This window comes from Grus americana, chromosome 24, assembly GCF_028858705.1.
Source record: "Grus americana isolate bGruAme1 chromosome 24, bGruAme1.mat, whole genome shotgun sequence".
Lineage (NCBI taxonomy): Eukaryota > Metazoa > Chordata > Aves > Gruiformes > Gruidae > Grus > Grus americana.
The window spans coordinates 4,630,968-4,646,390 of NC_072875.1; the positions used below are offsets into that span (position 1 = coordinate 4,630,968).

General features: G+C 44.6%; 1 protein-coding gene across 8 annotated transcripts in view; it reads right to left on the reverse strand.

Annotated features, from left to right (window-relative positions):
- The window catches only part of ARHGAP32 (Rho GTPase activating protein 32), a 244,496-nt gene that overhangs the window by 14,185 nt on the left and 214,888 nt on the right, over positions 1-15,423 (reverse strand). For all 8 annotated transcript variants that reach the window (XM_054803027.1, XM_054803025.1, XM_054803026.1 and 5 more), the window contains 5 exons: positions 9,253-9,355; positions 5,988-6,132; positions 5,240-5,322; positions 2,442-2,549; positions 1,046-1,191 (listed from right to left, as the gene is read on the reverse strand). In XM_054803027.1, the coding sequence (XP_054659002.1) occupies positions 1,046-1,191; positions 2,442-2,549; positions 5,240-5,322; positions 5,988-6,132; positions 9,253-9,355 (585 nt within the window). The remainder of the gene's footprint in view (positions 1-1,045; positions 1,192-2,441; positions 2,550-5,239; positions 5,323-5,987; positions 6,133-9,252; positions 9,356-15,423) is intronic.

Genomic DNA, 15,423 nt, shown 5'->3' on the forward strand with positions numbered 1-15,423 from the left:
ACAGGTATATTTACGGTCTTAGTAGTTACTCAAGGGAATTTGTAGGTTCCAAGGCTGAATGACGTTTCAAGTGCTCCAGGGCTGGGCACAAAGGTGTTGCAGTTCATTCCTCGTCCTAAAGCCACAAATCAGCAAAACAAGCCGAGAACTGGGCAATGGCTGTAAGGCCAATGTGGACTGAGCCATGCGGCTGGATGAACCTGCTAATTAACCCACACAGACCACACAGAAGAAATAACTGGGACAGCAGATGTCAAAATATTCCCTGGTAAGAGCAAGACTAAGTTTCTTAGTGTCAACATGACTGAGTAGAGAGCTTCCTTCAAATCAGTTCATTTCTGTTTGTTCTAAGGTGCTGATAAGGGCAGACAGATGATGCACTGTGGTGTACTGCAAGGTAGCTCACGTGGATAAGCGTGCAGGAGCATTGATGATGATGGTTTTAAAAAGAAGGGGAGGGACAAAGATTTAAGAGATTCCTTATAGGGTCTCAGTGCTAGGACATAAAAGGAGCTGAGATCCGCTGTTGAATTTTAATTGTCCTGTTGGCTGGTGGCAGGGAATTAGCCTGTGAAAGTCAATGGACACTGACACTTCCTGCTAGCCAAGTGGCCACTGAGCATTTTAGCAATGCACTGCAGTCCCCCAAATCTCATCTTGCTCCATCCCTTTCCCCCAGCCCTGGGGCCAAAGCTGGCTGGGGGTCCCTCCCCTGCCTCTGGGTGCTGACTCCCCGTTAGCTGTAATGTGTGCAGCAGGAGACTGGGGCAAGCGTGGGTGACCCTGAGGAAATGCTGGCGGCATAAATATTTAATATTTAAATGACGAGACATTAAGATATGCACTTCTGTAGAGCCTCTTTGGCTTCTGAGAAAGGTACTGATAGCAATTTCTAAACCCAGGCTATATTTGCCAGGTTCTGTCATCATAACCCTGGAAATCTGTCCTCTAGGTTATAGTAAAAATATGTTTCAAATATCCCAGGGGAGGCTCAGATACCCATTAATGCCTGATCAAGGTAAAGCTAGTGGAGGAAGACACGCACCTGCTCCATCTCGTATGACTGAGCTGAGTTTGGAACTGAAGAGGACGTCCACGTGGTTCAAGATGAATTCCACAACTACTGACTGGATTCGCACCTCCATGAAGGCAGCTGTTCCACTGAAGCAGGCAGACTCTATCTGCTTTGATCTGAAGAAAAGGCAGATTAAATGAAATGTGAACAGCCAGAAGAACATGGGAAGATGCGTTCCTTTTGAGTAAGGTTTTGGCATGCGTTGACCTATTGTGCCTGGTTGCTCAGGCAGACGAGACTTTAGGGGCAGTTAAGAGATTAAATCTCATCGAAACATTACACAAATGATCATACTGACTAGTGATTTATATCCAGATTTTGGGTTCAGGTTTGAGTCTTAACTGAAATGGCAAGAGGAACAGTTTCAGGGTCTAGGAGGACATCCTTGTGTGGCAGGTCTGGATCGAGGTAAATGAACTGCAGACACAAAGTGGGGAGCTTTTTGTTAACTTATTTCCAGATACTGTGAATGGCAGCAGTTTAATGCAGTGTACAAAACTCACCGTGGCCTTCTAATGTGATTTTTGTTTTTTTCTCCTCTCTAGCAGGGAATGTCTCCAACTGATCCTGCTCAGCAAGTACCCTAATATTCACAAAGGCAAACTTAAACAAGAGATCGTTTGACTGCTTGTGGGTGAATTGCCAGAAAGGAGAAAAGAGCTTACCCTCATTAACTGCACACAGGGGAATCTATGACTCAGGCTTCTCAGGTTGGTAACAAAAGCAGTCCAGAAATCAATACAATAGAGGCCAGGGTGATTTTTTTTTTTTTTTTCCTTTTAAAGCAACATTTTAAAATTGCACCATTAATTTTAAACTATCCTATTACATACATTTACAACAAATTTTAGGGGACAGATTTATCCAAGATAATTTCTGTAAGTCTGAATTTTTGCAGCCAAAAGCTGTCAAATTAGACTGTAGAGACTTATGCAATGGGAAGTCAGTGATGCCACTGAACACATTTTCCTGGATGGTCAAGGACACACTACTCTCATCTAACCAGGAGAGCAGGAATTACCATCCAGAAAAGAGGGGTGGGGGGAATCCTTCCTTGTCTCTACTGAACTGCAGTCAGTGGAACCACATTGCAGTGAGACAGAATAATACGGAGGGGGAGATGGGGGGGGGGGTGTTCTCTCTGGGTGGCTATTTTACATCACCAGTTCAGGAACTTGCCAGTTGGTCTCAAGCCTCTGCTTAGAATAAAACTTCCCATTAGAGATTTTGCAGGAGAAGAACAACGCATTGGATAGAAGAAACTCAACTGCTAGGAATTCTGATTTTCTGGAGAACAGGTATCTGTCTTTTTTATAAATATAAAAACTTATCTTGTATTGAAATGGGGGGAAAAAAAGAAGAGTACCGTAGGAGGTTTGGAGCCCAGACAATTGCTAAGTTCTTAGTGTGCATATTTGTGATGGAGCAGTAATCAGCTAGACGAGCTAAGTGTCTCATTAGGAACTCCAGTGTCCTGGAAAAGAAGAGATGGGCAAATGTTCAGCACCAATGAGCAAAGCCATGCTGCAACTCGCAATCCAAACCCCAGTTCAGTATTTTCTTTTGGTTTGACAGCTCCCAGGAAAAAATGTTGAACTATGTACCTTAAGACTGATGGTAAAGTTGTCTTTAGCAACTAATTACACTGGGGTGGGGTGACAGGGGTCTCTCCTGATTTGTCCAGGCTCTCAGTCCAAGGGCTGGATCCAGCAAACGCTGAGGTGAACAGGAATAATCTAAATGCCACCAGACTGCAGGACCTAGAAGCAGAGCACCCTGGACATTCATCACTTGGCTGCTTTACAGAAATACACCCTCCGTGCTGCCCGTGATAGCACTGCAGCGCTTGTTGGGAGCGGGGGGGAGGTGTTGAGTGTTAATCTTTGTAAGGGGGAGTATTTATTTTAACAGCTCATGATACTAAAAACCAGCAAACTGTACTTCAATTCTACTCGTGAAATTACTGGCTACAGCTTTCCTGTAAGTACATAAGGCAGGTACAAGGTTAAACTTCCGTTCACATTGAAGTGGTTGTTTTGTTTGGGGGTTTTTTTGGTATTAAATGCTACTGCTAACAGCTCCCACAAGGTAATGATGAAAATGCTGACGTATCCTCCTCTGTGCTGTTGCTCAGCAGCAGCCCTGGCTTGTGTCTGTCTTTTTACTGCAGCTGGGTGGGCTCTGGACTCAACATTCCACAACTGGACAAGGCCTGAAGTGAAGACAGATGGATGTTCCATGTAGCAGAAAAATAAAGTGGTGTTTTTCCTTTTCAAGCAAACGTCAGCAAAGGAAGAGAGCAGCAGCCCTCTCCAGTGATGTCATTTTGCCATTCAGCTATCTCCTGCATCCCCTTCTCTTGTCTAAGACTTATCTGAGTGAAACAAGTTTGTTCACCGGATAAAATAAGAGTTATTTTAGGGAAAAGGTGGAATTCACTAGAGAAAATTAGATGAAAGAGATCAGTTAATTTTTAGAAGGTCCTCTTCAAGGCCCTGCCCCCATAATTAACATAAATAAAATAGTAATACTAGTTAATACAAAGTACCAGCTATTATGCTAAGTAGTTAATTTAAAGAGCAAGTAACAGTGACAGCTTATCACACACATAAGTTAACCATTATAATCAGTTAAGACTAATGACCCTGTTACTGATATTCAAATAACATATATTATAATTAGTTATTTATACCAATCAGGTACAGCATCGCAATTGCCCAGCTAATCACCAGCCATTACAATAATTAATATTTAAATATCTATTACCACAAATGATCACACATTACAATTAGTTATAGCTATATATTAGCTATAGTGATTTGTGCTTACAGACATTTACACCTAATAGCTAATCACTGTCCATTACAATAATCAATATTTAAATATCGATCACCACAAATCACTATTGCTAATCCCCATCCATGACAATAATTAGTGATTGGTGGTAATCAATACTTAACTATTGTAGCTAATCCCCATCCATGACAATAATTAGTGATTGGTGGTAATCAATACTTTATTATAGCTAATCACCAGCCATTACGATAATCAATATTTAAATAGCAATCACCAGAAATCACTATTGCTAATGATCATCCATGACAATAATTAGTGATTGGTGGTAACTGATATTTAACTATTATAGCTAATCACCAGCCATAACAATAATCCATATTTAAATATCAATCACCACTAATCACTATTGCTAATCACCATCCATGACAATAATTAGTGATTTGTGGTAATAGATATTTAACTATTATAGCTTATCACCATCCATGACAAGAATCAATAGTTAAATATCTATCAATCATCACAAATCACTATAGCTTATCACCAGCTGTGACAGTAATCAATAGTTAAGTATTTATTAACAGATTATTATAAATCGTTATCAATATCCGAATACTGCTCTTGATGCATTACAACTGGCTATTCATAACTGGTTCCGCAGACTAACATCCAGTAACAAATGAGTCTGTCCATTAGTTAGTAATACTATTTAGAGAATCATTAACATATGGGATTATAATTAGTTATTAATACCAATCACCACACTTTGGTGCCTTTTGGCCATACCCTGCCATAATTTTTTAATCCTAAAGACCACTAATGTATTAGAGTCAGTCAAGATACATTACAGAAATTAGTTATTAATACTAATTAGTTTGTATACATTACTATAATGGCCAATTTGTAAACACCATATTATAATCGGTTATTCTGCTAGACCATTGTTATAATTTGCTAGTTACTACTATTGCTGGGGAGGGGGTGGGGGACAAAATACACTTGACCCAATTAAACTGAAGGCCTGAACCAATGTTTCTGGGTACATTTCACCATGTTTAATTGTGATTCCCGGAGCTGGTGTTGTGTGTCCCCCCGCTCCACTATTCCTAAGCGACATCAGCCATAACAAGCTTGTATTTGCACCCTATACGTACTTTCCACAGAAGTCAACTAAGACTATGTAAAGTATATAGTGTTTGTCCGGTAACGAGCTGATTAAAATATAAATCAACTTTATATATACAGCCATGAACCATTCTAATATACAGTGTGATTATCTTGAGAGGGAACGCTGGAACCACATCAGTTCACTCCTGAAATGCTAGCAATAGTAAACCACCGAGCAGTAACTCTCGTAAAGGCTGCACTAACCTGTAGTGGGGAGGGGGCAGCTGTTGGATGACATCGTGGATTTTAACCAACCGTTCTTCATCTGTAGCAGCAGAAACAGCATCCTGGAACAAGGCAGGAAGGGATTTAGCTGCAAATAGAACTAGATACCTGCCACAGCATCTTGAACCACGTGGCCAATGTACTGGTCTTCGGTAGTCAGGCGGATTGCGTTGCTCTTCTCTACCTTTGCAGAGGCGTCTGAGAAAGGCCGAACAAATCAAGACCTGCGCCACTTTATAGCTTAACTGGACAGAGCAATTCCTTGCAGAGGGCGTTCAGCTCGAAGTAGCCTTTGCTTCTAATCCTGCTCCCATTCAAGAACTCACTGGGGAACGGCAAACAATAGGGGAATTCTTGCAAAGCGTTGTTAGCGTCCCAGTAACTTTCTGCTGGGGCCCCCAAGTGACTCAATATGGTGTGGCATGGGGGACAAAGGCACCCCTGGGAAACCTAAAGGGGAAACAGAAAAGGGACCTCGAACCTGGGGCGCCGCCGCACTTTTGAAATGGCAGGATGCTACCGGCACTGGGAATTCGGTGTGCGGGTAGCACAAACCCAACGGGTGTTAGGCTGATCTCTCTACAAACCCCAACTGAAGCAGGAGACTGACAAAGGTGTGTGGAAGACAGGTTCAGCTTGCTGCTGGATCCTTTTCAGCATTTCGCTGTTCAACCTGTAGATGAAGTCATGCTGAAGTGGAAAGCGAAAGGCATGGCCTTGTACTTACTGAGAATTTCTCGTAGAGTTGATAGGTCAGCAGAGGGTTGGGGAGTTCGCGGAAGTACAGTTTGCAGAGGGAGCCCACGCAGTGAATGTCCTGGATGTAAATATCCTTTGTCAAGTCAGGAATCTGCTCGGAGTCAAACTCGTGGCTGGAAATGAGAAGAGAAAAATGAGCAAAGGGGTTTGAAAAGGAGGAATGAAAATAAAACCCAGCGCAAATTACAGTCAAGAAAAGCAAGGGTTTCCTGATTTACAGAAGAAAATAACTACTTAGTCACCAAAGCCACACGACCCATGGTTGTAGTGCTGCTAGATTGGATTTTTGCAAAATGAGACTTTTTTTCCCCCCTTCTAGTAAGGCATTTTCAATGAGCTTTACACCCAATTGGCCAGTCTGCAATCCCTTTTCCTGCAACAGGGCCCTTCACAAAGTCTCCAGAGAATGTCCTCCAAGACTATGGAGACAATCTGAACATTTAACCCCCAAGGGCTGTGACTGGGAGCTGCCCGGAGGAGGACTGCCCGCAGGTCTGAATGCAAGCTGCTGTCCCTTTGCATTTCAGAGGCCTGGAAATCAAAGCAGTAAGGCAATGCCGAATAGCAGTGCCATCGCAGAAATTCCCTGGGGACGAGCGGGTGAGCTGAGCACACCTCTGCTACAGGGTGAAGAGAGCCAGGAACCACATGAAGAAAATCCCTGAGCATTCCTTTGGTTTTTCAGAGAGAGAAAAACCAAAATCACAAACATTTATGAAATAAAAGCTGAGCTTAGAAGGCCAAGGGCTGGCTCGCCGCTAGCATGTGTGCATGGAAAATGCTGTTTCAAATTAGCAGGATAGATTTGCAGGGACCAGCATGGTGAGTCAGACCACAGGGAGCTGCGAGACATGGCTGCTCTAGCTGAAGCTCGGTTTCCCTACAACAGCCTTTAAGCTGTAAACCAAAACAGTTTATCATCAACGCGGGGAGTCATCCTGTCTACACTACAACCACAACAACATCAGGGGCTTGGTGGCAACACCCCCGGCTTCTCCCCCTGTCCAAGCCAGGAGATTCGTAGCACAGAAGATAAAACACGCCTTCAGCACAGCTCTAACACTGCACTCCTCTCTCTGCCTACAGCACAGAACTGGTTTGGACCCCTCTCCAAAGCACCAGGTGTACTTGTAACCACAGCGGTCAACTGCACGCCCCTTACGAGATGAGGAAGGAGCTCCTTCCGTCCTTCTTTCCTTCCTTCCCTCCCTCCCCTAGGGACGCAGGCTGCATGATGGGAGCCATTCATACCTACACCAGACTGGGGGGCAGAAGAGGTCGCTACTTCAGACAAGAAGGTGAACAGCCCACCCCAGTTCCTCATCCAAAACCGTCACAGAAGAAGGAAAGAAAGGCCTCTGCCACAATCCTCAGTGCTCAGCATACACTGCCCCCACGTTCTGACTCATCACTTACTCATATCTGGGAGAGAAACTTATTTCCTGCACTTGGCTCCACAGAAGGAGAGGGAGCTCAGGGAAAGACACCAACCCACCCCATACAAACACCCTCAGCCAAAATTCCCTGGCTATACCCTGCCCTGCTCCAGTGCTCCTGGTACTCCAGTATACTGTCCCTAGGAATAAATCTCAAGCCCTGCAGAAGCAGAATATGGAGTGAAGAAAGGGAACCCCTGCATTCAGCCTTTTTTCCTCTCTGCACTGCCTGTTTCGAGAGCTACATGTTATTCCTTTGGACCCCAAAAGAAGATTTTGTTAGTAGAAGAATACAACTTCAGTGTCTCTCAAGCAAAGCCAGAGCCAGAACACAGGGATACACATACCAACGCAACACTCGCTCTGTTTTGCCTACCAGCCAAATAAAGGCAGCTACTGCGCTGCTAAAGAGCCAACCTCTGTCCTGGAACAAATCTCCCATGTGGAATAAATTCTCTAACTTTCTCTCCAACCAAAAAAAGCCCTTTAAATCCAGGAGATCCAAATCTTCTGTGTGAAACTTAAGAACAGTGACTCATTTATAAGAATACTGCAGCTCTAGCTTTGAAATAAGCCTAATGATCTGTTTATATAGCTGGAAATGACAGCAATGCAACGTGTCCTACATTAATCAAACACTTATGAAAATCTGTAGTGATTTAGGTGAACAGCAGGGACAGCATCTACAAGTTGTGCCATGTACTCCCTTCCTTCTGTCTTTGGAACATCTCAGAAAACCAAACCATAGGCTGTCACTTTGTTCTCTGTACTATACCAGGGAATGATGCCATTAAAGTTTTAGAAAACCATTTTCAAAGCACCTTTGGAAAACAATGAAGGAGAAAATGGTCTTGGCAACACAAAGGGGAAAAAATGGGCTAGGGCAGCAATTAGAAAGATGGTCCAGAACAAGTCAAAATGGGGAATTAAAGGGATGTAACTGAAGTGAGGGCAAACATTTCATTCAGCCAAGACCGCTGTGGGCAGCAGCTACAAGCAGAGTCTTTGGAGGCTGCATATCAAAGCCTCGGGAGCAGATTTCTCAAACGGAACTTGCCGAGATGAGAAATGGGATTAAGCCGAACCAGAATAAGCCCATCCGTACACAGGTTTGTGCAGTAACGGTACCGGCTCAAACCTGTCCACTGAACTTGGGAATGGCTGGTAAAAAAAGGATATCCTTCATATGGAAAACACCCCTTTGCTGCCTCTGTGAGGCTGTCGGCCTGGGATCAAAACTGAAATTAGTCACATCCCACTAGGTTCTCTCAGTCCCTTCACAACAGAAAAATGCATCCCAAACGATGGGAGGAAAACCAGCCTCACAAAAGGATAAAGACCATTCACCTGTGTGTGATGAGGACACACACCTAGCCTGCCCCTGCACAGCCGTGCAGCACAGCAATGCCACCCACCCAGAATCACGCAATCAGTATTCTTTGCATGTTACCAATTAATTGCTAATATGCGAGGAGTCCAGAGCAGCAAGGAGAAATATCAGCTGCTCAAAAGGGCTCTGGGAGCACAAGGAAACAGGAATGAAACATGACAGCACAGTGACACCACGACCCCAGAGACTTCTGATACTCTATCCTGAAGGAAAACTTCCTGAAAAAAAAATTCTACTGAACAACCCTGCGTTGCTCCAGAATGGTGGCAAACCCAGCGTACCATCCACGGAGTACAGACCGCGTCGGAGCCGCCGGATCAGCGCAGGCTCCTGCACGCACAGCCTTTGAACCAGCACATGCCTCCCTCGTCCCACGCCAACAGGTTTGCTGCACACAGTGCCCTTACCGCAGTTTCTGGATGTTGGACGCAATCCCAGACAGACGATATATTCCATCCACAATGCCATGCTTCTCAATGAATTCAGTGCAGCTCTTGAGGACCTGGGGGACTAAAGAACAAGTGGTGGTGGTTAGTTGAGGGTGTTATTAAAGTCCTGGTTCAGGTTGTGGTCTTGTCAGGTGCCATAAACTAAGCCCAGCTGGGCTACTGCTTTAGTTCTTCCTTAGAGGAGAAAGCCTGTAAGAGATTGAACTTTAGGAGTTGGTGTGGAAACTGGTCAGAAGTGTTCTTTCCTTTGAAGAAATGCCAGGATACAAATCAGGTTGAAAAGAAGTCAATTCTGTTCAAGCACAGACAGCACAGGTCCCATCACAACTCCCACAAGAACTGCAGTGTTAAATTCCGTTCCAGAAGAGCTATAAAATCAAGTGAATACTCTCCTTGGCTAAAGACTTCCTTGGCTTTCAAACCGATGCAGGATTAATGTATACTGTTTGGTTTAAGCAAATATAAACATTAAGGAGATGCTACTTTCTGCGCCAGGGCCAGGAGAATTTGTACAACTGATCATTTCATCCCCGATGCCTACCGGAGCGTGACTGGATTTAGACAGCTACACAACATACCACACTCACAGAAATTGCAGACAGACCACTCTATGACAGAATGGAAAAAAATAAGCCCAGAGGATATAATTAGGTGTCAAGTTAATATTCAAGCCACTTCACCAACCAATTCCTTCCAGCTGACTTCCCAGCCTCATGCAGCATCTACTGCTGGAGCTATCTGTCCATCCTTGTAAGCTTAAGGAGGAGCAAATTACTTTATTTATAAAAGGGAGGCAAAACTGCCCTGAACACAGGAAGAAAATTAGGATTGAGCTCTTGTGAGCATCAGCAAGTCTTCATGGAAAAAGCTCAGATCCTTGTGGATTCCTCTGCAAGCCACCTTTTTGCTACAGCTCCTACGATGATGTAGATTTATTCTTACATTAGATGCCAGGTCTGATCAATATGCCATGTGACACAGATTCTGAATAGGTCATGTGGCAAATCCCCTTATATCAAGCAGCAAATGCCATCTGCCAGTCAGTTCTCCTAAGTGCTACTGAACTTAGATGCTCCGTGCTCTTCCCTCCCCAGCCGCTTCTCTGCTTTTTCTCCAGCTTGCAGCAAACACTCACGCAGATAGAGAAAAGACTCATTTTCATCTGTTCCCCTGGAAATCAGCAGGTGCATCCCAGGCTAAGGGCACGTCTGCTCCGCGCTCGAGCACAGGACAGACCAAAACCTGTCAATCCACGTGGCACGTCGATCACACAGGCTCAGCTGGGGTAGATTATGCCCTAGTTCCGCGATACTCAAAGATACCAAGAGACAGTCAAAAGTAAATCAGTCGGACACTACTAGGCATTTACAGCACCACACCTCACACTGTTTCCCACAGCAAGGTGCAGACTCTGGGGCAAGCAGAGCCCTTGTAGATGAAGCAATGGCAGGGAAAGAGCCTGGGAAACCACGTGCTGCTTTTTGGGGGAAGGAAAACCAGCAGAGCAGATCACCACCTGCTCTCCCCGTAGGTGCAACGGCAATTTCAACTTCCACTAATGCAGCCAGAAGACATTTGCAGAAGGAAACCTCAGCGTCCGCTCTGAAGCTAAAGGTACCTCTTGCAGCCAACCAACTGTTGGCATTAGGAATCAACCAGACACACATTGAGGCATCTGAGCCAGGATAAGCAACAGCTACTCACCGCTGAGCGAATACACACTTGGAGAGGATGTTGGTAAAATGGGCATCAGTCATCACAAGACCCTAAGCTACATGTCTGAGAACAGAGCAGGTGGAACAGATGGCCCTACATTCTAATTCAGTTTCAGAAAAACATTTTGGAGGACAACATTTACCCCTTAACCCAGAAAGATTCAGCATCCCTTGAAGAAGAACACTTTTAAGGCTTTAAGCGGACTGGGAAGGAATTGTATCATACTCAAGCAGTTGCCAAAAAGGCCTAAATTATGTTCTGCATTGCACTAAGCGTTAGGAGACAACTGTGACTCAGGTATAAATTGATGCAGAAAAGCAGAGAGATGAGAACGGCACCATCCACTGCAGCGGGATGGGGCTTTAGATGCTGACACAGTTAGCGGTGTCTTTTCTTCCGTGAGAAAAAAGAGCACCCTAGATTGCAAGCCCTCAGTGATCCATACTGGAATCTCGACAGGGGTCCCTTTGAAATTAGTAGCACCTTTCGAAATAAATAAATAGGCAAATAAGTAAGTAGCACATTCCCTGCCTGCCTAATTCCTACCAGGGAGGCTGATACCGCCCCAGACGGACGATGCCTATGCAGACAGCTCTCCTGTTTGTCCGCATACGATGACCACAGCTAGGACACCCGCCTGCGCTGCCTAATTGAAGAAGTGCCACGGGGAGCGAGCTCTGCATGTTTCCGAGGCCTTATCCGCCTAGGGTTTATCTAGCTGTGTAAACAAACAGCACGGTAAGAATGGGATTTATGGACCAGTTCAGCTGAGCAGCAACCTGTTGTGACAATAGGAATCAGGACAAAGGAGAACAGGGGGAAGGTGAGGGACGTAGCACCAACAATGCACTTCCTGAAGTACTCGTTCATCGTGGAAGATCTTGGGTGAAGTTAGAATAATTAATATACACTGAAAAAAAAAATCTAGCAGGCTTGTTCTACGCGTTTCCTAATCTGGTTACCAGGACGATCTGTTCTTTAAGCTAAATATATCACACTGGCACCACAGATATTCTGGGGGACCGTTGCATGGTTAGAGAAGTGACTGAAATTCAAGTAGGGCTCTAATTATACTTGAAGGCCCTTTGCTGCAATGGAGACTTGATTTTTCTGAGTTCTGAACAAAGATGACACCTGACAATTACATGCATGTTTAACCTCCCTCTGCCCTTTGAATCCAAAGCCCTTTAGGTAAACATACTTTTTTATATGTATTTTTATATATACACACCCATGTATGGAGGAAATAGTGTCTATTACCACCAGAATGAAATGGCAGGATGACAGCACAAGCAAAGCCTTGATTTTGCCAATGTGAAGTGTGCCAAGACCACCACCCACAGTGACTTCCGACATCACGTTGGGACTTCTTCAGGTACCCATCTCTATTGCATAAATCCCTCCCCTGCTGCAGAGGTGAACTTCGCAGCGTTCAGGTCCTGATTTTGGCTTCTAGATCCCAAACCAATCACCAGATTTGAATCGGAAAGGCATCTCAGCGGGAAACTAATGGAGATTTCTTCTCATAGGATGTAGGAGCATCTACACTAAAACTCTATTAATGTTCGTTGATGACTGTGGTTTTCTGCATTTATACCAACCAGACTTGACAACGTACATGGTTTGTATTAATGTCCCAAAAGGTCCGCCTAGCTCAGCTCCCACCTTCTGAGAGCTGCCGCAAGCAGGCCACTTCGGGACCGACGCAGGGAGGGAACACGCCCAGGGTAACACACAGTATATTCCTCCTTTCCACTTCCACCTTCCCAGGCAAGTAACAAAGGTACACTAGTACTGCTGGGTTTATTCCTTTTCTGAGCAATACGGTCTCCAGGCACTGACAATCTCCAGACAATCTCTCTGCAAAGAAGCCACTGACTCAGCTGCAGCCTGCAAAACCCCGCTGGCAGGGGTCCGAACACCTTCAGGAGAATCTGAGCACCGTACACGTCTCCCGTTCCAAAAATCCATCACCTTCCCCATTCCCTCCCTCTGCCGTCTCAAACGACAAGGTAGTTCCAGGAAACAAAGCGCCAAAGGCTGGAAATGTGGAGGTATCAACAAAGGAGACCCCAGCATATTTCATCACCACAGCAGCTAAAGGAATTTATGCAACTCATTCCTGAGCATATCTCAGCCGGTTTGAAAGGTTTATTACCTCTCCTAGGGCTCGTTAACTGGTTAATTCTTTGCCATTAAGAGGGAGCAGAAGTTTTATGGTTTTCATTCTGAAGAACATTTTGATTCATCTTGAAATCAGGCACATTTCCTTTCCTATCATCTTAGTTTTATTTTTTTCCTTTTTAATCTTTTGTAATGTTGCCTCCCTGGGTTTTGGGAGGCTTGCTTTTTATTTTTTTATTTTCTTAGCATGTTACTGGAATCAGAACTATTTGTTCAGCCTGAGGAACGAGGCCTCCCATCAAGCTCCCCCGTAGCAGTGTCGTTTCCACAGTATTACAGCAATAAGGTGAACTGCCGCCCGAGCCAGGCCTTTTGGCTGGTTAATGGACCGTAGCACGCCGACATGCAGCTGCTCAGCTGAATTCCACGCATAGCACGCGGAAAGCTAAACTTGCAGCCCAGCAGGAACAAGGAAAATGAAATAAACTGTCCTGAGCACCGCTCTGAGCCGCCTCAACAAAGCTAGTAACTATCAAGGACGTGTACCGATGCTTAGGAAATGGGAAAACACCAGAACAGAGTGAAGGAACATAACAGAAGGTTAAGGGCTATGGTTTGAGCCACAAAAATAGAAATTGAAACAATCAGCCACAAGATAAAGTTTAGGTGGAGGCAGCTCACACGTTATGAACGGTGGGGAAGGATGGGTAGACGCGGAGGGTGAAGCGCCCCGAGAATACCCAGTACGATACAAAAGGTATGAACTGCGTCATGGATGTGGCCCTTTCCCGAGGTTTTGTGACCAGCCGAGACTCTGACGACTTCTAGACATCTGAAATCAGGCAAATAAATCCTGTCTCCCTTGCCATATTAATGTGTGGTTATGTAAAAACCTAACAGTGAATATCCTCACCCCAAGAAATACAGTTGCTTTTACCCCAATCATTCTTCCTATTTTTAGCTCAATTTTGCACAAAACTCTCCAAGTATTTTCTAAAACAACAGTAAAACCCTGTAATAATTCAGACTGTAACTTCTTCTAGGAACCTCATTTCAAACTACTCATTGCTGAAACTCTTCCCTCCACGTTAGAGCACAAGTTACACAGAAAGTACAAACCAGCATGGGACACAGAGGTTAAGGACTTCCTTTTTATTGCCACGCAGCGAGGAGCCTGCACGTGTCATTTTATAAGCACGCACACCCCACCATCCCCTGCACGCTCAGAAAAATCCCAAACTTTAAAAGGTTGTCTTCTAAGGACTTTTGTCTTGCTGCTACATCCATGTCCTTATCGTTTAAATCACCAGCAGTAAGAGAGAAGTACGGGACCAACCAAACAGCAAACTTCAAGATGCTCTATGCCTCATTTCCAAGAAGAGACCCACATTAAAAGCATTTACGCTGTTGACGAGCTGAGTAAAGTCCAAGCCCGCTATCACAAGCTGCACTATTTCCTGGTAACACGCAACGGTTTTATCTGAAGTGTGACTTTTGCACTTGGGAAAGTGCAATAATGGACGAGGGGGCCATAAACCACGAGTCGGTTCCAAGAGCAGCTACCACGCAGTGCCCATTTGCGGATTTGGCCTCTGGCACCGGACTCTGCTTTAAGTCGGACTTTTTTATGGCAGCTTACCCAGCAACTGTGTAAAAACAAAGTGCAAAGTTCAAGCCTGAGAAACATAAATCCCACTGTGTTGCATCAAGCTAGGAGGGCAGATAACCTCTCTCATGTTTTCTGTTTAGATCAATTCCACTTACTACTACGAGTTGAGAGGGAAAAAAGTTCCACCTCATCAAGACTGGAGGGAGGGATAAGAGCACAAGCAATTCCTGTACGGACTGCAACATTTTTTCTCATGTTTGTTCCCCCTACAGCTGTAGTGTTTCGAAATGCAAATTAATTTTCAACTCCCTGCAGTCCTCTGGGTCACTCAGGCATAAAGAATTTCTCTTCTCACAGCTGCAGGCAGGGTAAAAAAAAAGAAGGGGAGACAGAAATTGTCTCTTTTCTTAACTGGAAAAGCTTGTTTTCCCTTTCTGCAACTACTTCTCCCAAACAAGTAATTCTCCATGGGGACCCCATGTACCTCTTTGTAATGCTAACCCCATACCCAATAATCTTGAGTTCCAGCAATTCAAAGGGCAGATGGTGAAGCAATAACAGGGTCTGTTATGTTTGGAAATCTGCCCAAAACAGCTCAAAACTATTGGCCTTCAAAAGTATCAACTCGCGTTGAAGGAGTTCATGTAGCAGAGAACGCATCTGGAATGCGTGGAATATTC